Here is a 26028-nt window from a genome sequence, read left to right on the forward strand (position 1 = left end):
CTTCTCCAGCAGCAACTACTGGAAGCACAGGCAGAAATGCTGACAGTAAAAAGTGATTTGGTAATGGCACAATGTCAGGGAAAGTTGATGATGGATAAGTGTACAGGGTACCAGAGGGTTGCAGAGCATGCCACAGTAAGGGTGGCACAGTATAAAGTTAAAAAGTGGGGATTAAATGGGAGCAAAGTAGTACGCAGTCAGCAAGCTCGGGTAAATGCTGACAAATCAGCCCATTCTCCCCCTGAGGCTGGAACCCCTAGTGTTAGTGCTAGCGTGCCCCCACAAGAGCAAGAGGAATGGCAGGGTTATGAGGATTTGTATCCCTGGACAGAAGTGCAGTATCTTAAAATAAAAGCAGGAAAATATGATTGACAGAATGACCAGGATTCCACCCACTTCGCACATTTAGATTTGCAGCCCCATGTAAATATAGAAATTTGTTGGAAAAATAGGTCCTGTCAAAAAGTGCGTGCACTAGTGGATACTGGAGCTGAGGCCACTTTATTATATGGGATTCCACTTAAATTTAAGGGTCAGAGAGCTGTCATGACTGGGTTGGGTGGAAAACAAATTGAAGCTGTACAGACCTGGGTGGAATTAAAAATTGGAAATTTACCTAAAAGGGAAAACTAAGTTATGATTGTACCAGTGCCTGAGTATATACTGGGTATAGATATATTAAAAGGATTAACATTACAAGATGGGAGATATCAATTTGGAGTTAAACCTTACATCTAATCTCGTTCAATTACTGTGGGAAAGGTGAAAATGACCCCAGTAGAGATTCCCCCAGCCACACGGACTATTCATTTAAAACAGTATAGAGGGGGGGGGTCACGTGACGCTATGGTGGAGAGAGGACGTGAGTGATCTTCTCTCCGCTGCCTGCCTGCTCTTTCTAGCGTCTGCAAAAGAATCAATCTCCCCCATACCGCAAAAAAATAAAGAGGAAGACTGCGCGAGTGCACCCGGTGAGCTGGAATAGCGGGAACCCCGATCATGGCAACGAAATCGGCCCACAAAGAACGACAACGGGGAAAGACGCCAGAGTACAAGATGGCGGCGTCTCCTCCCGATACAGCTTCCTCTGTATCGGCTTGGGTAGCGGAGATTACATCCGAGCTGACAGTGGTAATGGAAGAACTTTTAGACCGGCGCCTTGCCCCGCTGGATCAAAAACTTGATCAAAAGCTGGAACAGTTAAACGCTAAGTTAGAAGATTTAACTAAAGAATGTGTAGCATTCCAGAATAAAACTAGCGAGGTGGAGGAAAGAATGGCGGGAGTAGAAAACAATCAACAGGACTTGCAGAAATAACTATCTGACCTGGAATCCAAGCTTGAAGATTTGGAGAATCGCTCCAGACGGAATAATATCCGTCTGGTGGGTCTGCCTGAAGCCCTGGGGGGAAGGCAGTTGGAGAGAGTCCTTGAACAATGGCTGACAGACAGCATTGAGTTCCCTGCAGCACTCGGCCCTCTAAGAATAGAGCGAGCCCACCGGCTGGGGGTAAAACAGATGGAAACTGCTAAACCATGGGTGATAATATGCCGGGTGTTAAACTTCATGCACAAGCAGCATATATTACAAGCAGCACGGTCCACTAATTCCTTGACTTATGACAATAAAAAAATTCTCTGTTTTCAAGATTATTCTACGGGAATAGCAGCAAAAAGGAGGGCATTTTCACCAGTATGCTCAAAACTCTTTGATCTGAAAGTTAGTTTTACCCTACAATATCCTGCTATCTTGAGAATAACGCATCAGGGCAAAATGAGATCCTTCACGTCTGAAAAGGAAGCAAAAAATTTTGTGGACGGACTGGCACAGCTAGAGCCATCCACATCAGCGGATACAGCGCCTGCATGAACCAGCGAGGAACTAAAAAAGATCTGACAAAGTTCACCTCAATACTCCTTAAAGGAGTTACACTTCAGGCAGCACAGCGTGTGGACTGGGGAAGAACAAATTAAGGATAACTTGAACAGTTACAGGAACAAGGAAGAAATCTTTAAAGTTACTGATGGACGTTCACTTATGTTATGGACACTGTTAAGAGGTCTGTTTTGGGAGCACCGTGGGTGAGTTATTGATGGGGATTCCAGACATATAGAATAAAATATGTTATGGTGGAGATCCTGCATAATGAAAGGAGACAAGGAATCTAGAGAGTTTAATTGTAGTTGTGGGGGGATAAAGGGAAATAGGAGAATGTAGAACTGTATGATAGAAGAGTAGATGGGTAAGCGTTAAAAAGTGACGGTTTCCTTAGGGGAAGCACATGTCGGGAGGGTATAGAAGGGAAAGCGGAGGGGGGAGGGGGGAGAGGAAGGGGGGAGGGATTAGGGGAAGGTTTAAAGGAAAAGAAAGAAAACAAAGTAAAACAGCGAGGTCAAATGGAATGTGTGTGGATGATGGCGCTGAATGTGACTGGTATTTCAGACTGCATTTTTTATTTTTGCCAATAAAACAGATGTTTGGTAAGAAAGGGGGGTGCCAAAGGCTGGGATGGCACCTCTCCATTAATATGATTCACTATTGGTCGATCATGACTGCTTCTCTTAAGAAAGATGATTAAGCTAGTAACATGGAATGTGGGAGGTATACATTCACCTATTAAAAGATCTAAAATCCTGCAGTACCTCCAAAGAATAGGAGCTGATGTGGCCCTTTTGCAGGAGACACATCTCAGTGATCAGGAACACACAAAGTTAGCTAAATGGTGGGTGGGAGACTGTATTGCTTCATCTGCGGTAGGCAATAAAGGAGGAGTAGCTATTCTTCTCAGGAAAGGGGTGGCGTCCCAGATTCAAAATGTGCACAAAGATCCAGAAGGGCGCTTTATTCTCTGTAATGTTACTATTGCTAGGCGGCAGATAACTTTAGGCAGCATATATGCCCCAAACACGCTAGATCTTAAATTTTATAAACGACTTCTCCAAACCCTTACTAAGATGGCACCACTCCCCATGATGTTGGGGGGTGATTTTAATATGACGTGGGACCCGCAAATGGATAAATCCCATCCACATCCGAAAAAGGGGGCAATCAGCACTAGAGGGCTGCCCGATATGTGTGATACATTAGACCTTGTAGATGTTTGGCGTACGTTGCACCCGACAGAAAGGGAATATACCCACCTGTCTAGGGCCCATCAAACCCAGTCAAGGATTGATTATTTGCCGATATCACGCCAGACTTTTACAGACATTACTGACGCTGCTATTGGACCTTGTGTGATCTCAGATCATGCCACAGTTTGGATGACGTGGCAAGTGGGAGATAATACTGCGCAAAAAAATAGGGGTTGGGCATTTCCCAGTTATCTTTATAAAGACTCTAAATTTTGGGAATTTCTTATTGCCAAATGGGAAGAATACAGACATCTTAATGAAGGATCAGTGGAAGACTCGGCGATATTCTGGGAAGCAGCAAAGGCAGTCCTAAGAGGGGAGATTATTAGCTATGTCAGTCACTATAAAAAAGCTCGGGACCGAGAACTACTGCGCTTGGAAAAGCAATTACTAGGTTTGAGAAAACAATATGGTAAGACTCCGTCCCCTGGGGTGCGAAAAGAGTGGATGTCAGTTCAAGCAGCGGTGAACTCCCTGATACACGAGAGGGCGGTAAAATCGCAGGTATACTATCGGTTTCAGCTGTATAAACATGGCAGTAAGGGGGGTAAACTGCTAGCTAAAGTAATAGCCTCACAGTATGCTTCTAGGCATATAGTGGCTATTAAAGATAAAGATGGGAAGGTACTACATACAGATGGGGAGATAAGGGAGGCCTTTCATAGTTATTATAAACAACTTTATAGAGCAGGAGGCAGCCAAGACCTGCAAAGCGATATGTACTTACAAAATATAGAAGCCCCCTTGTTAACACAAGCAGACATTCAATATTTAAATGACCCTATAAACTGTGACGAAGTGGCTTGGGCAATCAGTCACCTGGGGCAGATGGCTTCAAACCTGAATTCTATAAATTGATGGGCGATCAAATTGTCCCCACACTGACCAAGGTATTTAATGAATGGGTGGCAAGGGGAAAGCTGCCGGACGACCTCAATTTAGCCCAGATAGTGGTATTACCTAAACCGAACAGAGATGGAATGTTGTTATCTTCCTACCGACCTATATCCCTGTTAAATTTCGAGGTAAAATTATGTGCAAAAATACTGGCTAATAGGTTGGGAAGAGTATTACCAAATCTCGTTCATGAAGCACAGGTGGGCTTTGTTCAAGGCCGTTCGGTTACTAAAAATTTGCGTAGTATCTTGATGGCACTGGAAAAGTTAAGGAACTCTGCAGAGCATGCATTATTGATCAGTTTCGACGCTGAAAAGGCGTTTGATCGTGTAGAATGGCCCTTTTTGTTTTCTGTCCTCACTAAATACGGATTTACTGGTTGGTTTGTGCAAGCAATTCAAGCCTTGTATACCTCTCCTCGAGCACGGGTCCTGGTAAATGGAACATGGTCAGAGAATTTTGAGATTAGTCGAGGAACTAGACAAGGGTGCCCACTGTCACCGTTGCTTTTCGCTCTTTATCTAGATCCTTTAATCCGGGATGTAATTTCGAATAGGACTATTAGAGGAGTAACGATTGGACAGGCGGAATTTAAGATCGCGGCATTCGCCGATGATTTATTAATGACTCTTACTAGTCCTCGTAAGTCTCTTGCGGATCTTTTAGAAGTTTTTGCAGAATTTGGAGATTACTCCGGTTTTAAGCTTAATCTAGAGAAATCGGAAGCTCTGGCTATCCCTATGACTACCCGATTTTTTTGGAAAGAAGATTTTCCTTTGAGATGGGCAGAAGGCTCATTTTGGTACTTGGGAGTTCTTCTGACAGCTCAGATGGAGGATATATACAAGCTGAATGTCACTCGGTTGCTTAATCATACCGCGCAACAGCTGGACACCTGGAGGGCCTTACCTTTGCCGTTGATAGGTCGGGTTAGCCTTATTCGAATGGCAATTCTACCCAGGTGGTTATATGTCCTGCAGGTTTTGCCGCTGAAATTACTTCAAAAAGACATTAAACAATTCTATCAATTAGTGGGGCGGTTCTGTTGGGCAAGAAAGAAAGCGAAGCTCAAGATGCACTTTTTGCTGGGAGCCTGGCAACACGGAGGATTGGGTCTCCCTAATTTGCAATATTACAACCTTGCTAGTTTAATGCGGGTGGTGAGAGATTGGGCTTTCTCTTCACACACACATACACCTCTGGAGTTGGAGAAAGCTTATTTTAGCCCCTACGACTTAATCACCCTATTACATATAGAAAACATTTCATTGCCACAGAGGTTGAAACATTGTATACTTTTATTGCCTCTACAAGCAGCGTGGAGAGGCTTGGCAAAGAAGCTGGGGGGTAACCCGAGTATATCAGAACTGTTGTCTATAAGGGGAAATCCGATGTTCCCACCAGGGTTGGAAAATCCGGTCTTTATACAATGGGAAGAAAAAGGCCTAATACGTTTGGAAACAATATTAGATGGAGAAGGAAGTTTGAAATCCCTAGGACAACTCGCACTAGAGGGAAATTGGAGGTACATTTTTAGCTATGGTCAGATGAAGCATTATATTCAATCCTTGGATGGGGAGGCGTTAAAACTTCATTTAGGGGAGAAAATCTGAAAATGTTTTGATGATATCTCTGATGAAGCGCCATCAATCTCGCAGCTTCAGAGGACATTGTGGACCCTGACACCACGAGTGGGGTTGACTCAGCTCCGTCGGCGGTGGGAGGCAGATACAGGAGCGGATTTATCTAACTGGGATATTGAAGCCTACATAAAAAGTATTCCCTGACTAATCAGTGGAGCTAATTATAGGGAATGTGCATTCAAGGTGTTACACAGAGCCTATATCACACAAGCTCAATTGTCCCGAATGGGAGGAATCCTTACACCAAAATGCTTGAAATGTAATCTGGTGGAGAACACTTTTTACCACGCATTTTGGGAATGTTTAATGATTCAGAGCTATTGGCGGAAGATAGTAAACTTTATGACTTCACTGATATCACGTAGAATAGTGGGTACTCCTCTGCAATTGATATTGGACTGCCCAGGTGCATTCCGGGGTTTAACAGCAGATGAGACACTTCTATGTCGAAAGTTATGTCTGGTGGCAAAAAAATGCATATTACAATCTTGGACTTCAGATAAACCTCCTGACTATTGGCATTGGCGAAACCAGACACATCAACTGATGACATGGGAAGCAAGGGAGGCTAAAGGTTCATGCCACCATAAGGCGCGTTTTCTAAAGCTTTGGGGGCCATTGTTAGACATATTAACCCAAAGAGGACGGAGTCTTGTACTTAACACGTTATAACCGAGAAGCAGTCAAAGATACATATTTATGACATTTTTAGAAACACACATTCGATGAGATTCAAGGAGGGAGGGGGTAATGGGGGGGATAAAGGGATGGGGGGGGGGGTAGGAGCATTATAAGGAGTGTTCACTTGCTAATTTGTTATAAAAGTTCCTTTGAGTGTTGGTTTAATTGGAAGATGAAAACACTAAGATGCTGGTTGTATACCATGTTCATTATGGCTGACAATCTTTGTTGCCACAATTAATAAGGCCAAAGGTTAATGTATACTCAAACTGCATGTAATCTGATGGCATACAGGTAGAAACAACACAATGCACGGACTGATGAACAACTGGCTATTAGAAAACCTGTTTGTTTAATTATAGATTCGCAATAGATTTACTAAATAAAGGTTTAAAGACTATATAGGACACAGTTTCATAGTTATCAGGGTATATGGTTTACATACTGTCCATCTAACAGCGAGCAGATGAGAATAATAGTCACACAATTGCTGATTGTATGGAGCCTCTTGTATTGACTGCACGAACATTTCAAATATTTACCTGAGGATCAGATCCATAATCTGTATGAGAATTCCATGTACAGTCATTACTAAAGCAATGCGTAAATGACATGGGGACATCCCTCCTATCAAAGAGGGGGAAGGGGATAAAATGTGATAATTGGTTGGCACTCTGTATTAGCTTAACAAAAAAGTTTCTTTATGAACATTTGTAACTGTGAGGCTGTATATATATGGTCAAGCATGTATTTTATTGAAGTGTCACTAATAAAAATGTTGTAAAATAAAACAGTATAGAATATCAGGGGGGCACCTTGAGATCAGTAAAACTATAAAAGAGTTAATGGAGAAGGGGGTTATTAAAACTACCACAGGGCTGGATTCATAGCCCCACTATCTGTCACTGGACGGTGGCAGATCATTTAGATGAGTTTCCTCTAGCCGATCATATGCAAATTGTGCATTATTTAGATTGTAAGCTCTTCGAGCAGGGACCATCTTTTCATGTATGGTGTACAGCGCTGCGTATGCCTTGTAGCGCTTTAGAAGTGTTAAGTAGTAGTATACTGATGATATTATAATTCAAGGGAAAACACAGGAGGATGTTCAGACTCAGTTGGAGTTGTGAATTTTCCATTTAAAGGAAAAAAAAAAAGGATGGGAAATAAATCCTCATAAGATACAAGGGCCATCCCAAACAGTGAAATTTCTAGGCATTCAGTGGCATAATGGTCTGAGGGAAATTTTGCCAAAAGCTAAACAGAACATTTTGGAATTTGTTCCTCCTTGTAATAAAAAGGAGGCATAACGTTTTATAGGATTATTTGGCTTTTGGAGACAACACATACCCCACCTGGGGCAAATTTTAGCACCATTATATAAAGTGACTAGGAAAAAATATAATTTTGAGAGGGGAGAAAAATAACAACAAGCTTTTGAAGAAGTGCAGCAAGCAATACAAACTGCCTTAGATTTGTAGCCAGTGCAGACAGGAGAGGTAGAGCTAAGTGTCTCAGTAACTGAAGATTATGCTAATTGGAGCTTTTTGGCAGAAACAAAAGACTCAGGTGCCATTACAACTGGAAAATTAATACCAAAAAAAATTTATGGGGTACAGAATTTGTGGCAAGACATTTGGAATTATGTACAGACTACTAACGTTACTGTTTTTCAATTAGATGCTCATTGCAAGGGTGATAATCTAGAACGGCTTTACAACGCAGTGGCTGATGAACAAAGCAAAATTTCACCTCTCAAGGTGGAAACCTTGGAAGAACCGGAAAATTGCTCAGGTTTGGCAACATGGGCACACCAAAAAAGTGGACATATGGGCGAACAAGCCACACTGCATTGGGCACGACAGCGTGGGTTAGCACTCACCACTTCCCTCATTAAAGATATTATTGCACATTGTCCAATCTGCAAACATTTGACTAAACGTCCGGTACCCCATCCAGTGCGAGGTCATTTGGCCCGCGGAAGGTTGCCTGGTCAAATCTGGCAGATTGATTACATTGGCCCTTTACCTTTGTCTAAAGGATACAATATGTCTGTGTCGCTGTTGATACCTTTTCAGGTTTCCTGGTTGTACATCCCTGTCGCAGGGCAACTGCACAGAATACTGTTGTTTTATTGAACCTCATCATTCGCAAGTTCAGTCAGACAATGGTACTCACTTTAAAAATAAATTGCTCACCAGTTTTTGTACTGAGTATGACATTGAATGGATTTATCACATTCCTTATTATCCTCAGTCAGCCGGATTAGTAGAGCGTATGAATGGTTTACTCAAGCAGAGTATAGCAAATTGACACCTACTCGATCCACTACTCGTGCACTGGCTGGTTTTGGATCCACTGATTTGCAACTTGGACAGAAGGTTTGGGTTAAGGACCCTACTGGAGCTCAGCCTCCTATGCCAGCTGAGGTGGTGGCCAGAGGACAAGATGGAACAATGGCTATTGTTAAGCCTGGTGATTCACAGTTGCATAATGTTCCCATAGATCGTTGTTATTTGCGAGAATAACATGCTTGTTGTTTATCCTTTGTAGTACGTTGTCATACTCCTTTTGGGTGGTTACCCATTAGTGTATACCCCGACACCGGCGATGGAAATCCTCAACCAAACGAATGTGGTCCGCTATTGGTGGAAGAATTCGAAGAACAAGACGCTGACTCAAGATAACTACACTTGTACTACCAGCTGCCTTATTATGAATGTTACTGTTGACAATAGCTCACTGTGGAAGGTGCAGGGTCGTGTGTTGTTGGTAACTAATGTCACCCTCAATTTGACTATCTTGAATAATACACACTGGACGGGGTGTGTACAGCGAGCTGGCTTCCGAGATCAACAATGGATTCATTGGAACAGGACACAAAAGCTATTATTTTTAAAGGGTTGTAATATGTGCAAGAAAGATTTAATAGTGATAAATCGGACCGGGGAATGGGTGTTCGCAAATGCCACCCCAATTACTAACTGAAGTACCTGGATGGACTTCTTGCATGTTTTCTGGAAACAGGAACCGAGTATGTTATCTTCCTGCGTAATGCGTCTACCACAAACTTGTAAAAATATGTCAATGAAGCATCAGCGCATGATCTTAACGTATAACATCACTTGCCCTAAGATGCCACATTGTACACGGTATTGGAGGACTTGGAATGATACCATTTTAGGAACTGTTGGTACTGGGTTGGGAGTGTTAAATACTGTAGACACTGACACTTTGTATAACAAATTACATTATTTAGGGAAGGACTTATATGAAGAATTGAATATTTTAGCGAATTGTATGCCTGCTATTCCATCACTGGGACAATTGGTGTTACCAGCAATGGAAGGACATAATTGTTTATTTCAGCAGGACTTTGTTTCAAAATGATTCATGGACAAATGTCACAAAGGCTTTGAATTACACATGGTGTACCTTGCAGGTACTGTATGCTATTCAACAGAGAGAGAATTTTCAGATGTAGATGGGGATGCATACCCATTTGCAAACCCTGTTTGGTAAGTATTGGAGAGGTTTGGATGGTACCTCAGAATAGTCTTACAGTCTGCAATATGCACTATTGTACTGGAGAACTGCATGTTTATGCAATTCAGAATACACAGATTGTATGTAAATACTAGTAAAAAAAAAAGGCCCGTTTCTGGCACAAATGAAACGGGCGCTAGCAAGGTTTTCCTTGTAGTGTGTATGAGAGAGTATGTGTGAGATTGACTGTGTGTGAGACAGTGAGAGTGAATGTGCGAGTGTGTGAGAGAGAGAGAGAGCGAGAGTGTTGGGTGCGAGTGTGTCTCCTCTGGCCCCCCTGCAGCCACCGTGCGATTCTCCTCTCTCCCCTGCTCCCCCTGCAGCCACCCAGCGATTATACTTTTTCCCTTGCCCCCCCCCTCCAGCCAACCTGCGAGTCTCCTCTGTCCCTTGCCCCCCTGCAGCCACGCAGCGAGTTTCCTGTGTTCCCTGCGTCCCCTCCAGGCACCCAGTGAGTCTTCTATATTCCCTGCCCCCCCCCCTCCAGCCACCCTGCATTTGTTGTCTGTCTCCTGCCCCACCTCCAGCCACCCAGTGATTATCCTATCTCCCCTGCCCTCCCTGTAGCCACCCAGCGATTGTCCTCTGTCCCCTGCTCCCCCTCCAGGCACCCAGCGATTGTGCTGTCTCCTCTGCCCCCCCCCGCCAGCCAGTGATTTTCCTGTGTCCCCTGCCCCCCTGCGATTTTGGTGTGTCTCCTGGTCCCCCCCCCCCCGTGCAGGCAGCCAGCGATTATATTGTGTCCCTGCCCCCCAGCGTCCATCATCGTTCCCTTCCCCCCGATGTCTCTGTTGCCAGTGCAGCCCCTTCCACCCCCACCCATGTCGTCGCTGCCGGCGCTCCCCCCTCTCTGAAGGCCCCCCCACCCCACTGATCTGGCGAAACAGAAGATTTTAGCGTGATGTCAATGCCCCTGCAGTACGAACCCATAGAGTAATGTCTGCCCCGCCCTCGACGTCATCACGATTTGACGTGAGGGCAGAGCAGAGCTACAGTGCAGAAGAACGTTGGAAGTGAGAATGTGCTCCGCCCTCAATGTCATAATGTTTGACACGAGGGCGGGGCCCAGAGACTGTGATTTTCGTGGCTTCAGAGCTTCGAACTTACGAACCTGGCTTCAGTGACGTCAGTCAAAATAGAACGTTGAGGGTGAGTTTTATATATATAGATTATATTGTACCTATTATTGTTCAACAGAATGCACAATTACAATTTGAGTCCACATGTAAAGGGACAGTATATCACTAAGTATAATAATACTTACGATCTATCATATTGTATTTTTAAATAGATTAATTTGTCCTTTACAAACACCTTTATATGAACCATGCTTATCACCTCGTTTTGGTGAATGTACCTTCACGGTGTACCCTAAAGATTATGAAATGTTTGTAGAGATATCCACTCAGATGGTATGTGTTACCACAGCTAATAGCTCGACCGTACAACATAATCCATTTTTAGGGAATATGGTGGTTAGCCAATGTTACAGTAATATATCAGTATTTTGGTGGAAGGGTGCTAAATATTTATTTTTCCCGGATATACAGATAAGCACCTCCACAATCTATACGTATAATTTCTTCTGTGCTCCTCTGTTATATGTTAATTATAGTAGACTACAGCAAATGCTAAATGAATCCGAGATTGTACATCAGTATTTAGAAGACACTAATCAAACTTCATGTATTATGAAGGTGGATGCCCAGTTAAATAAAACCCACATTCTCCTAGTCGCTGAAAATATTCGGAGCAAATTGCAACATCATTGGTGGGATCCATTAACTGGTCATTCTCCTGGAGCAGATAAATTTCTCCAATGGCTTGCACATCCATTACTAATAGTTTTATTACTTAGTATTGCTTTGGTGGTATGGAATTGTATTCTTACATGTAAAATTTGTCACCCTCCAGCAGGAGCGGTCCATAATACCATGTATACTTCTGTGTGAGCATAGGTATCAAGAGGTGGAATGTATTGGAGTATAATACTTATGATATGATATACTTATGCTGACCCAGAATATTTGTTTTCTGACATGCAGAATGTTTGTTTTGACAGGTTGCTACCACAACGCTCCGTTGCAGTGGGTAACTCACTACAGGACTGTGCTGAGAAACAAGTCCAAAGGCTGGTGTTTTCATGAGAGGGTGCCTGGGAGAGAGGAATGTATATGCCACTCATTGTTCTGTTCCAGGCACACTTGTTTGTGAGCTGTTATAAAAAGAGGGGAAGCCCTGGCTGAAACAGAAGCTCTGTATCTGGTTGGAGGGACGCTTCTTTCCAGTATGGAATTGTCCCGCAGAATCTCTGGGTGGTCAACGTGCTTCCCCGATTGATGTTGCAGCTCAGAAGAGGGACTAAAGGAAAGCAAATTAGCAGGTAAGATCTAATTTCTCCTTATGTAATATGTGTGTGCCTATTGCTGTGTGAATAAACAATCTTTAAAGCAATATCCAAACCCTTTATTTGCTGCACCGGGGGTTGTTGTTAATGTCCGACATGCATGTTTTGCCCTTCCCTAGGGCTGTCTCAAGGACTGACCCCCCCTTGCCGTCTTAGTGTGCTTTATAGTTAAAGGGTTGTTTGCGGGGAAAACAACCCTGGAGGGTTTATGATGTAAGATTACACCTGAGCCAACAGAGGGTTAAGTGACTTGTCCAACATCAGAAAGAGCAGCAGCAGTAGGATTTGAACTGTAACCCCTTGGCTACTACTTCTCCACTTCTGGAAGGACCTGCAATTCTGGAAGAAACATTTTTCTGCTCCCATCATCCCACAGCAAAGGCTGCGGCAAAAAAAACACAAGTTAGAGGCTTGGAGAGACTTTTATTTGTCTTACATCACCCGAGTGGTTGCTGCACATGGCCTGTGTCACAAGGTTCCTGTTGTACCAGCCTGGTCGTCTAAGCTGACTCCAGGTCTCCCCACTACCTCTGTCTCCCACAACAAACGTAGAAGAGAGCACTTATCTCCTCCCCATCAGCAAAACAGAGTTTCCTCTCCACAGCGATGGACAAGAACCTCTGTCACCTGCAAGTCCTGAACACATCTTTGCCTTTTCTATAACCCCTATGGCTTAGAGAACAAACCACAAAGCCGAGGGGATCTAAGTTTACCATTTCACCACTACAAGGGAATGTTTGGCACATCATAATCTTTAAAAATAATACTTCTGTAATCAGAAATATTACAAATGGTTAAAAAAAAAGTTTAATTTGAAGAGAGGGTGGAGCAGGTTGTCAACTGAGATTTCTGGTTTTGCTGGCCTCGGCTATGTTACAAACTCTGGCCCATGGCTCACAGAGTCCGAGAACCTCCAGGAACACTGGCCGCTGGTGACTGGCCACAGCTCTGGAAGTGGTTAAAGTCCCATGACAATCATACATTGATCCAATGTCCATGAAAAGTCCTGCATTGTAATCCTTGATGGAGATTCCCACATACAGCTTCTTAAATAACTAAGCACCCTCTCCACTCCGAATCACGGAGCAGCTGTGCCTGCAGTACGACAGCATTCGCAGAAATCAGAATTCGTCATGTCTGCGGGTGAGATCCTCCCCGTAGTTTGTGGCTTGGCTCCCAACGAACATATTCCAGTTATCCAAGATCTCCTGCTTGGTTAGTTTGTCATCCTGTAGAAGCAAAAGGGGGAATTAATTCAACCACACTTACTCATATTGCTGGATTTAGTCTAGTAATCAGTTAGTCCCCAAGTTTCACTGGAAGGGAGGGGGGGTGTAGGAGAAATGACTGATGCTTTAGCCCCCTCTGCAGTATCATGAAATAATGTACTGCTGCATTTTAATCTCCATTTCTGGGTTTGGGTTTCTCATCTTAGGAAAGGATCTGCCACTGTCCCTGGTGCCGGCAATGTGCTGGGCAGGAACTTGTTGGACTCATATCCAACTAGCAGCTGTCGCCCAGCTCTTGGTAGAGCTGCACCCTCTTTATTAGGCAGACTGGAGGAAAACCAGCGGGTGTGTATGCAACAAGGTGGCACTGGACTGCTTGGCATGTCAGCATCTCACTTCCCTCTGATGGGAGGACAGTCTTACCTGGCAAGTTTCGGGTGCTCCTACTACCAGATATGTGACGAGCAAGACTCTGACTGATATCCAAAGGCACAAAACAGCACTATCTAGGACACTTTGGAGGGAGGTGCAGCAGACTGGGAAGGTGGCCTAGGTTCCAGAGTTTGTGTGGGGACATGCAGGGTCTCCAACCCACACCCCCCCCCCCACACCCCCGGTGCCTTAGTGTCTGACCTTGTCTTTGTCTGACTCGTAGATGAGATGTTTGGCCTCTACGTCGATGGGATCGTACTCGGTGGGCAGGATCCAGTAGCTGATCTCGCTGTGATCCATCTTTCCGTCCTTGTTCAAGTCCCGGAGCGTTAGGAACTGCTTGCGCTCAGAGGCCACCCAATCCGGTTCCGGCCCGTCAGTCTCGGCAGAGTACATGTCACCTGTCAGAAAGGAGAGGAAATGGCAGGTTAGAAGGGGAGCCTGGCACAGCTGCCGAGCAACACTGTAGTGTCACTGTGACCTAGGGAATATTAGGCTACTTCTGCCATGGAATAACGATGAGATGGAAAGACATTTTTCCCCTCCTGGCGAGAAAACCTAGGTATTTCCCATCAGGAGTTGAGAGAACGATAAAGTTCATTGTGAACTTACCAATATATTCCTCTACATCCACAAAGCCATCACCGTTCTTGTCCAAGTCCTCCAGGGTCTCCTGTGGCACAAAAAATGAAGCTTACTGAGGAATGGGTGGAAAGGGAACATGATTGGGGGGGGGGGGGGGGGTGTATCCCCTTCCCCTCCAATGTCATTCTGTTTGCAGGATAACTTTCATCACCCTACCTCTAGGTTGGAGGCCTCCACTGCTTGCACGCTTCACGAGGCAAACAGACTCTTAAAAGGCCTCCCTGCCCCCCCCCCCCCCCCCCCCATCTGTTCTATCTGTGCTTCTGGTCTGGCTCTCTTTAGACAATTCCTGCTTCCTGAAGTTAATAGCTGATCATGTGTCTAAAGCACCGCCTGCATCTGTTAGCGCTGTCTAAATAAGAATATCGCTTTCACTGCATTATTTTCTCCTCTACTGCACGAGCTGAAGGTGAGGGAATATGAGAAAAATCTCTAACAAACACACCGTGACCACTAGTTCCCTCATGTAATGTGTTTCCTCAGGGTGCAGAAAGGCCGTGAACTCCTCCCGTGTGGCGATCAGGTCACCGTCTCTGTCGGCCTGCTTGAAGCGGCGTTCATCGCGTTTCATCATTCTCCTGTAAGTGTCTTTGTCTTCCAGATCACTGAATTCCTCATCTGCAATGATAAATATGGAAAGGTGAAAGACTGTTACCATCTCGCCGATTCAACCCTCCACTCCCAACACGGCAGATCAGTAAGGATCACAGGCCCTGCCTTCCTGTTTCATTTAATTACCTTCCCCAGTCCCCAGCGGAGCTGCTGCAGCAACCTGGCTGCCGTGAGAATGAACGACTTTCGTTCCATCAGCCACAGGACTACACGTGTTCTGCATTGTAGAGGTTTGTAACGGCTCTGCTCTGAAACATCTTTTCTGTTTTGTCTATAATTACAACTTGATTCTATGTCTTATTGATTTAAAATTCTTGTACGCTAATTATCCCTTCAGTAGGTGTCCAGCAGTCTCAGTCCTCATTTGATGGCAGTACATAACCCAGCCTGTTCTCTCCCTCTTTCCCCATCACTGGGCTGCATCAGTAATGGACCCTGGTCACGACAAAAAGTGGGGAAATGCAGTTAAAAAATAAACACCCCTTCCCTCTCCACTGCTGGCTCAAAGGCATGTCCCACTCCAATCCAGCTTCACTAGATCCAAGTGGTAACTAATTTTGCACTTTTATGGTTACAGCCATTGCTTGTGCTCAGAATGGTAGCTGGGTGATATGGAAATACTTTATAACAAATATATCCAGCCAGTTATAATAGGAAAATTGGATGCTTCCACTGCTCTCTCCTCAGTTTTTCATGGAAATGAATAGCCCAGAGTCATCCCTGCACCTCCCTTCCCTGGCTCCTTGGAGAAACAGCTTGGTGTTGTGTTGACATGAAACAAGAGTATCTGTGTGCATACTGGCTATATGCGAGCAGGTGATGAATCACCTGCTTTGCAGCTCCCTCTTGACTTAAACAGCTCTGTACTATAATACTGGCTAAAGAGAAAGCAGTGCTGATCTCGAGGCAGTCAGGAAGCCTCCAAAGAGGAGCTCAAATAAGATTCTGTGAGATCCTCTGTCCTGCCACTGGGAGCAGTGTCCAGCCCTGCTGTAGCTCTGCTCATTAGCATAGTAACATACATGGAGGGGCATAATCGAATGTGAACGCCCATGACCATGGGTACGTGAAGGGGCGGGACAGACCATATTAAAAAAAAAAAAAAAATGGCCGCCCATCTTTTTTTTTTCGATAATACAGTTTGTGCCCGGCAAATGCATCGGATATGTGCGAATTTGAGCTGGACGGTTTCGTTTTTCAGTGATAATGGAAACCGAAGGCGCCTAGCTCAAAAACAAACAAATCCAAGGCATTGGGTCGTGGGACGGGCCAGGATTCGTAGTGCACTGGTCCCCCTCACATGCCAGGACACCAACCGGGCACCCTAGGGGGCACTTGTAAAAAAGTTAAAAAAAAAAAAAAAAGAAAAGTTAAATACCTCCCAAGTCCATAGCTCCCGTCCCTTGGGTGCTGAGCCCCCAAATCCCCCCCAAAACCCACTGCCCACAACTCTACACCATTACCATAGCACTTATGGCTGAAGGGGGGCACCTAGATGTGGGTATAGTGGGTTTTGGAGGGTTCAACATTAACCACCACAAGTGTAACAGGTGGGGGGGGGGGGGGGGGGTGGGCCTGGGTCCACCTGCCTGAAGTCCACTACACCCACTAAACTCCAGCGACCTGCATACTGCTGTGATGGAGCTGGGTATGGCATCTGAGGCTGGGAAAGTTGTTAAAGCTGTTTATTTTGGTGGGAGGGGGTTAGTGACCACTGGGGGAGGCAGGGGTGGTCATCCCCGATTCCCTCCGGTGGTCATCTGGTAATTGAGGGCACTTTTTTGGGACTTGTTCATGAAAAAAAAGGGTCCCAAAAAAAGTGACCTAAAATCGCGCTAAAAATGGCCATATTTTTTTTTTTATCGGCCAAAAGCGCCCATCTCTGCTCGGCTGATAAACACGTCCCAGTCCCGCCTTCACCACACCTCGGACATGCTCCCGTCAACTTTGTTCGTTCCCGTGATGGAGTGCAGTTGAAGGCGCCTAAAATTGGCTTTCAATTATACCGATTTGGGCGCCCATCTCCCGATTTGGGTCGAAATCTCGGCGCCCATCACTTTCGAAAATAAGACAGATAGTAAATGACTGCAGATAAAAGACCTGTACGGTCCATCCAGTCTGCCCAACAAGATAAACTCATTTTACATGGTAATGGTGTTTTACAACAGGTTCTCCTTAAAGGGGTATCCACAGGAGTCCTGGGCCATTCATCAAAGTCTGTGTGGTAAGGCTCCTGGACCAGATGGGTGCAGCCTACAGCGGTGAATTCTATAAGATCTTGAGAGCTCAACTTGTTCTCCCAATTAGATCTATGTTTAATGCAATATTGCAACAAGGGGTTTTACCTGATTCATAAACCTGGCTGAGATCAGGTGACGCATGAAGCAAAATTATTTGCAAAGGATTTGGCTAACAGATCATCTTGTTTTTTTTACCAGATCTTGTGGCGGTGCTCTAAGTAGGGTTTCTCCAAGGGCATAGTCTAACTAAAAAAATGTTCGTAAGATTGGACTTGGCAAAGACTCGGGATGCTCCCTCCATGCTGATTGTGGCATGGGACGCTTGTGGAGTCCAGGGATTTTTTTAAAGGCTGCTGTGTGAACTTTGTACGTTGACCCCCGGGCATATGCTTGGGCAAATGGATCATCATCTTTTACTATATGACGAGGCACAAGTCAGAGCTGTCCTCTATCACCTTTGCTGTCAGCTTTAACTCTTGACCCACTTGTGACATCCAAGGATTTACTTTGGGAGGGAAGATTTTTAATGTTAAAATTATTTTTATTGAACAAAAAAAAAAAAAAAAAAAAAAAAAAAAAGATAAAAGCAATTCAGTTGTTCAAGTTTTACATGTTCAAACCCCTACTGCTGTGTCCCGAGTCCTCACACGGTGCTTGCTTACCTGCATAGTAACCGTAGGTTGTGTTCTTGTACTCCTCCCAGGAAATTTTGTTGTCCTTGTTGAGGTCATAGTCTTTCCAGTGCTTGTTGACGTTCTCGTCGATGTAGCGGTTTTGGCTGTGCTTTATCCACTGCTTCAGCTCCTCATGAGTGATAAAGTTGTCCTTGTTCTTGTCTATTTTATTAACGATTTTCCTGCAGCACAGCACAAGGTGGGGAAGTGAAAAGGCTGCCTTAAGGTGACTTTTCCTAGCCTACCCTGGCCATCACAGCCTTTCTCATGCACCCAATGACTGGATAAAGCTGTCACCCCTTGTGTGTGCCGTCTGCTTGGAAAGCTGCTTTCATATGAAGCAGAAACCTTTCCTCCTGTTCAGGCCAAACATCATGGAGCCCTGCTAAGAACTCAAAAGGGAAGATGTAAAGAGCGAGGTGACTCCATGAACTTTACCTCCTCCCCTTCCACTCCACACTCTGGCTTCTCTGAAGTCTCGCAGGACTGAACCAGCTCCCTCTCTCGTTTCTTCTGTCAGTTAACCCCTTTTATTCTGCCCACTGCTCTATCTTTCCCAAGGGGCAGCCTAGGCCTTAGAGCAAAGAGCTGCAAACCAAGGAAGCTAGTGTTTAAGTTTCACTTGCTGTGCTTCTAGTGACCTAGGGCAAGGTCTGTCACTCTTTGCTGCCACCGTTACAAAAACTTAGGGCCTTGTTTACTGATGTGTCTTATCATACGTTAATGCATATTAAACATTGCAAGCTTTATTATTCACACAGGGGCCTATACAGGAACTGTGCTTCCAACTCAGATGTGTAACAGGGACTACCTACCAACCCTGAATTTTGAGCTCATGTTTAGAGTCTGGTTTAGTTCTGGCTGCCACTGTCAGACACCAACCACGGGATTGGAGTGTGTTACTGTCACAAAACGCCTGAGGCTAACCCTGTGGCCACTTACAGAGTCTATCCCCAGAACAGCTCAGGTTCACCTGCACATGTGCTCTACACTAGCATCCTCCTTCTACCAACTGCCTCTGGGTGAGTCTCCAGCTCTCAAGTTATCCCCAGTGATTTCTAGGTAGGGTTACCATATGTCCGGATTTACCCGGACATGTCCTCTTTTTGAGGACATGTTCGGGCCACCAGGTGGGTTTTGCCAATCTGCCCGTTTGTCTGGATTTCAGGACAAACGGGCAGGCTGGTGGGCGAACGGGTAGGTTGCTAGCCTCCCCTTACTTACTACTGCCCTGGTGGTTTAGTGACCTCTTCCGCCTTTGGGGCAGGAAAGAGCCCCCTCTTTCCTGCCTGGAGCGCTGCCCTGAATGCATCCTTCCTGTTGCTGATCTTGGTGCCGATTCAAAATGGCCACCGAGAGTTGAAGTGACCTCGCGAGACTTCAACTCTTGGTGGCCATTTTGAAATCGGCGCCGAGATCAGCAACAGGAAGGATGCATGCAAGGCAGGAAAGAGGGGGCTCTTTCCTGCCCCAGAGAGGTCACTAGACCACCAGGGCAGTAGTAAGGGGAGGGGGGTGACGGGGTGTGTGACAGGGGCATGTGTCCTTTTTGGGGGACAAAATATGGTAACCCTATTTCTAGGTTACTGGAGCCACACGCCCAGTGGTCCCATAGTTCCTAGAAAGCACTCACAGACCCAACACCCAAACCACCAGGATTCTTAGTCCAAACAAGCAGCAAAAAAAAAAAAAAAAAGTCACAATATTGACCAGTGAACTATAGAAATAGATGGAAAACAGGTAAATGAATAAGGATTGATTATAAAACTATGTAAACATTTTATCACTACCTGGATAGTGCCTGGGAAGTACAGGAAATATATTTCTATAACCTGTGAGCAACTATAACTGCTCACAGGGTCTCAGTAAAAAAGTCTCTCTCTCTACTTCCAAACTGAGACTAGAGAAAAATCCAGAATTTCCAAACTAACTCTATTTGAGCTCCTGGGCCAGTCAGAGCCCAGAACAACTTTTTTTTTTTTTTTTATAGCTGGCCACATCACTGCAGGTTACGTCCTCTCTGTGTTAAACTCAGTTCGTTTTTTCTAGCAAAAAAGGTGCCGGTACTCAAATGCTAGGCCACATTTCAGGGGTGGGGTGATCACTGAGGGACTCACCCCACAATAGTCAGACCCCCAGCAACCAGTTACAGAATCTATGACAAGGCAGAATTGGTGTGTAGAGCCTGAGCTCTTTCATTAAAACTTGGGAACCATGGGTCAATTTTAACAGACAATGGAAAAGGTGCCGGTACTCAGTACCCCCCCCCCCCCCCCCAAGTACCCCCTCAAAAAAAAAGCCCTGGTTAAACTAAAGAAGGAACAGTCAATTTCTCTACAACAGCTTTAAACATAAAACATGCACCACCTGCTGGCCAAACTAGAAAAATACACTATGAAACATTCACATGCTGGAAAACCCACTATTTTGCCACCGATATGGTGTACGATGCTTGTATAAACCAGTCAGCAAGATAAAAGCCTGAAAAGCTTCCAGTGGAGTGGACTTTACACATGCCTGGAACAAGGGGCATTGCTTGGATTAAAGATGGGGGCGGGAACTGTTACTTTCAAAATGCCAGATTATATTTTATATCTATAGTTTGTTTATATGCAAAGTCCAGGACAATGAGTCCCTCATGAGAGGTGGAAAGGAAGGGTTAAAGAAGGAAAGTTATGCACAGAAGATCCACAGTGCCATGTGCTCTTTCCAATCTCAGGCACCCTGAGCCACAAGCACAGCACTGCAAAAATCACACTCGACTCGAGGACCTGCCAGCACTCTCCTAGCAACAACCTAGAACCCCAATTCACCTCCTATGTTGAAAATAGGACCAGTCAAACTATGACAGATCCCTCACCAAACACAGAATAAGAGACCACAAATTAGAAAATAGAAATGTGCAGAAACAAGCTGAGCTGGAAACCCTGAGGTGTCAGAGTCTGTCTGCAGTGCAAAAGCAAAGAAGCAGAAACGCATTTCTTTCTGTACTGTGCAAAATCCAAAGAGCTCAGAGACACATTTCCCAAAGAGAAGAGAGAAAAACAGAATAATTAGAAACAGAAACTCTGAGATGTCAGGGTCTGTCTGCACTGCAAGAGCAGAGAAAAAAAAGCAGAAATGCATTTCCTCTTGTAGGGAGCAAAATCAGAGTTTGCAGTAATGAAGAAGGAAAAACTGGTCTTACTGGGAAAGCAAGAAGAGTAGCCAGGGCTGCAGACTCTGGTATTCTGCCACTGATCCAGAAATGGGATCTTTCACCTTTTTTAAAGCAGTTTCAGTATTGGACATGTAAGTTGCCAAGCTAAGGAATTTTCCTGAATTTTAGAAAAGCCAGCCGCCCCCCCCCCCCCCCCCCCCCCCCTGTCTAAGCTGCTCTTTTCCTTGCTGAGAAATGTGTTTTCTGGCCCCACTGGTAACATTTTTACCTCTTAAGAACTCCCGAAGGAGGTCTTACTGATACAAGTCATTTAATAGAAACAGCACTGCTAGAAAACAAATGAGTGGGACGGAAGGAAGGGCAGCAGAACCTTCTCACATGTTTCAGTCTAAAGTTAAAAGCAGCAGATTGATGGGGGGAGAGGCAGACGACCACTTCTGCCCATCTAGCATCCTCTCTCCTCCCTCTTTTCCTAATAAGTCTGGGCTGCCACGTTAGCAGCTTCCCTTCCCCTCAGGCTGGGCGCTCCTCCTCCAGGCCCCCTCGCCACACTACCCAGCCAGGCTCAAAGGTCCCCACTGTTCTAGTGAAAGAATAGGTAAAGGCTGTGCCAATAAGGCTAGCTCCAACCGCCCAGTTAACGGGTACGAGAATGAGCCACAGGCTCTCTTTAGATTCTACTTCCAATCCTAGGTGAGGTTATTTTCATGTTCTACAGGAATAATTTGCTTTTCTGCTCTAGTGGAGACAGCCTTATCATATGACTACCCTCCATCCACTCAACGTCTGCATGACTTTTGAATCTCACAGAAGTTAAGACATGTTCAGTGCTGCTGTCTACATGTAAACAGAAGCAAGACCTGAAGGCTTTTCTTTAAGGAGGTGAATCACTTTAGTTCCCTATACATCCATTCTTCCCTGCGACCGTGTTCTCGCTCAGGCATGGTCCTGAGAAGAGCCTGCCAACCCCTCCAGCTGTGGGAGGCACAGACACAGAGGGGTCTCCAAAGAATTAAAAGGAGAAAGCGAGGTCGCCACTAGCAGAAGGCCTGGTTCAAATCTAGAACAGCTTCCCTCTTCCCTTTGCAGACTAATTCGGAAGGGCTGCGGGTAGCCCCCCTTGCCTTGCCTGACTGACTCCCAGGGCACTTGCCATTCTTGTCCACTCCTTGCACCCACCCAGCTTCCCAGAGCTGGAGAGAGAGAACTGTCACATTTAACTGCACAAGGCATGAACAAGCTGCACACATTCCCAGGACTGTCCTCCCCTTATCTGAATGCAAACTTCCAGTGGCAGGGGGGCATCTGTGTCACCTCATTACTGAACAGAAATGGCTCCAAATTATGGGCTAATTCTCAAGGAGGCAGCCAGTGCTGAAGCTGGGTCAACCCTCTACTGAAGCATGAAGCCACTGCCAGGCAATGTTCTTACCCCAGCCTCTCTTTGCTCTCCTCTGGTGTCAGCTGCTCGAAGGTCTTGGCTTCTTCTTTGCCCAGGAAGGCCTCATGGTCATACTGGTAGCCCTGTCTGTCGTCATGCTCGTGATCACTCAGGTCCTTGCTGTGGTGGACACGATCTTTCTTCTCCTGAGTGGGTTTAGAGAAGACCCAGGAGGCAGCAAGGGTGAGAATACAAAAAGCACCCAGCAATTTCATCTTGATTGATGTTACTTCTAAAGTGTCCCAAACAAAACATAACAAGTACATTAAACTACTGTCTACGGGAATGTCTCAGATATCCAGAATTTGTTGTGATACACCACTGTGCCAAGACAAAGTCATGGCATGATGATTTCACGACAGTGGTGCGCGCCAACTGGGCAACCTGGATAGATCAGTCAGTTCTGAGGTATCTCCATGTCCATGAACTACAGAAGTATACATTGAGCAAAAGGGAATCTGCTGCCTATGGCGGGAGGTTTCAGCATCCCCACATTCCTAGTGCAGCCTTGGGACAGTCTGGCACCTTCTGCACTGGGCATGAGGCAATGATCCCCAGTAGCAGCCTGGAACCCTTTATACATGACAGGAGAGGGGGGATCCCTCGTAGCATCCTGTGCACATGGCAGAAGAGGGGGATCACTAGTGGAAGCCTGATGGGGGAAGAATGTAGCAGATTTCTTAGAGAACAAAGTGTAGAAACAGGGAGCCAAATATAGCAGCAGCCATGGAAACCTGTTCAGTAGGAGTCTGGCATCCTTATGGAAGATTCAGCTTTCTGACCCCCCCCCCCCAAAAAAAAAAAACGCGCTCACTACAACCAGCCATATAACATGCATCGTGGGATCCGACTTTGACATTATTCCATTCAAATCCACCCCCACCCCTCTAAAGCACAGCCTAAAGCCAGTAAAATATACATCCAACCCACTCCCCTAGCTTTCTACCCCATCCCTGCAAGATCCAACCCCCCAAGCACTCACTAAAGCAGGTATCCACCACCGCAAGTACTCAATAAAGAGGGCATCCATTCCCCCCCCCCCCCCAAGTACTCAGTAAAGCAGGTATCCACCCCCCAGCACTCAATAAAGAGGAAATCCACCCCTCAAGCATTCAGTAAAGCAGGAATCCACCCTCTCAACACTGAGTAAAAAGGAAATCCACCCTCCCACACGAAGCGCTCAGTAAAGCAGGAATCCACATACCCCCAGCACTCAAAAACAGGAAATCCACCCCCCCCCCCAACACACACACAAGCACAAAGTAAAGTAGGAATCCACTCACTCCCCAACACCGAGCGAAGAGGAAATCCACCCTCACCCACCAAGCACTCAGTAAAGCAGGAATCTGATTCCCCTCCCGACCTCCCTAGCAGTCAATCCCTCCCCCTTACCAGACTGTAGTGAGGACAGAGGCTAATAGTAACCTACCACGCTGCCGCCGTCTCTTTAAAGAGCCATGGAGGGGGCGGGGCTTTGCCTACAGCTTGCCCAATCGGAGGCCAGCAGCCGGCCCAGGGGCGGTGCCGACAGGGCGGTGATTGGCTCTCGAGCGCCACGTTGACACGTGCTTGTACGGAGTTTCGGCTCCCTCTGCTGGCGCCTAGCGGTATTTCAGGGATGGAGCCGCTGCGTGCTGCTCTTTGAGGAAAGAACCCACGATACGATACCCACGCGCTGGCTGTCAGAAAGGAGGTTTAATAGACAGGAGATGAAGTGACGTCAACGCGCTGAAACCACTTAGGTCTGTCTGAGTTTTCCCTTCCCCGCGCAGCCCTCATCCCCGTATACTCAAAACAAAGCGAGAGCTGCTGCATCCACGGTGTCGTTCTTTACTACTAGCATTTTATTTAATCTCATTTATATTTTCAAACATGCCAGCTTGTGCAACAGAGGAAGTATAAAACGGGATAACTTTTCATAGGAATAGTAGTAATTTGTTACAAATCTTAATAAGTGATCAGTTGAAGGGGCTGGTTACAGGGACACCCTAGTGTTATATTCGTGCACAGATTTTTTTTCCTCCTGGTAATGGGCCACTAAAACAGACATCATGTTATGAGAATCAGGTGCTTATCATTCAGAGTTTCTATTTATTTATGACATTCATATCCCACATTTAACATGTATTAGGTTACATAGTAACATAGTAGATGACGGCAGAAAAAGACCTGCACGGTCCATCCAGTCTGCCCAACAAGATAAACTCACGTGCTACTTTTTGTGTATACCTTACCTTGATTTGTACCTGTCCTTTTCAGGGCACAGACCGTATAAGTCTGCCCAGCACCATCCCCGCCTTCCACCACCGGCTCTGCCACCCAATCTCGGCTAAGCTCCTTAGGATCCATTCCTTCTGAACAGGATTCCTTTATGTTTATCCCACGCATGTTTGAATTCCGTTACTGTTTTCGTTTCCACCACCTCCCGCAGGAGGGCATTCCAAGCATCCACTACTCTCTCCGTGAAAAAATACTTCCTGACATTTTTCTTGTGTCTGCCCCCCTTCAATCTCATTTCATGTCCTCTCGTTCTACCGCCTTCGCATCTTGAAAGCTCTTTTAAAGCTTTTTTTTTTTTTAATCTGTGCCTAGATGGTTTGTGGGAACTTGCTCTTTCTGTTTTGAAGAATGCAGTGGTATATTATAAAAATGCACTTACTATTGTTTATTACTGGTTGATATAAAGCTGAAGTTAACAAGGCAGATTACAACAACATTTAAGATGAACCCATCAGGAAACATCCTCACTGAAATTTGGCCATCTGTATTGTATACAGTGTATTTATTTAGTTTTTAGTGTAGAAAAATGAGCACAAAATACAGAGTTTAAAATTGCTGTTTCTAGCAGCTATACAAAATTTTAAAGCTGTTTTAGTGATATTTAATTTATATTTCATTATATTTATATCTACATATGGGAAGCTTTCAAATAAATTAAAAAGCTGTCCAATAACTAAAAAAAAAATACTTTTGTTCTCTACCTTTTAAGGCATTGCCTATCCAATTGAAACAGCTTTAAACTTGTTACAGATGGACCAACAATAAAAAAAAACATGTGGATGCAGCAGCTCATAGGTTTGCTTGCTTTGTTTTGAGAGTACAGCAATGACGGCTGTTTGGGGGAGTGAACTTGCGGCGCTATTGTTAGTGATATGCAATGTATCCTTAAAATCGAGCATGGTACCAGAAGATTGGAGGGTGGCCAATGTAACACCGATTTAAAATTTTTTTATTTATTTATAACCATTTAAATTTTTACAAGTGATAAAACAACTTGCTGGAAATAC

General features: G+C 45.2%; 1 protein-coding gene across 2 annotated transcripts; it reads right to left on the bottom strand.

Annotated features, from left to right (window-relative positions):
• Positions 1-12716: 12716 nt before the first annotated feature.
• RCN3 (reticulocalbin 3) lies at positions 12717-24193 on the bottom strand. 2 transcript variants are annotated; one of them, XM_030195434.1, is made up of 7 exons: positions 24134-24193; positions 22733-22973; positions 18129-18322; positions 15060-15232; positions 14582-14642; positions 14171-14370; positions 12717-13537 (listed from the first exon to the last, which is right to left on the bottom strand). In XM_030195434.1, the coding sequence occupies exons 2-7, from the start codon at positions 22954-22956 to the stop codon at positions 13430-13432; spliced, it is 960 nt and encodes a 319-aa protein (XP_030051294.1). In that variant the 5' UTR covers positions 22957-22973; positions 24134-24193; the 3' UTR covers positions 12717-13429. The 2 variants fall into 2 exon arrangements, with proteins under 2 accessions (XP_030051294.1, XP_030051295.1); XM_030195435.1 differs by lacking the exon at positions 24134-24193 and adding an exon at positions 24025-24049.
• Between the last annotated feature and the right edge of the window lie 1835 nt (positions 24194-26028).

Source organism: Microcaecilia unicolor, chromosome 3 (genome assembly GCF_901765095.1).
Source record: "Microcaecilia unicolor chromosome 3, aMicUni1.1, whole genome shotgun sequence".
NCBI classification, from domain to species: domain Eukaryota; kingdom Metazoa; phylum Chordata; class Amphibia; order Gymnophiona; family Siphonopidae; genus Microcaecilia; species Microcaecilia unicolor.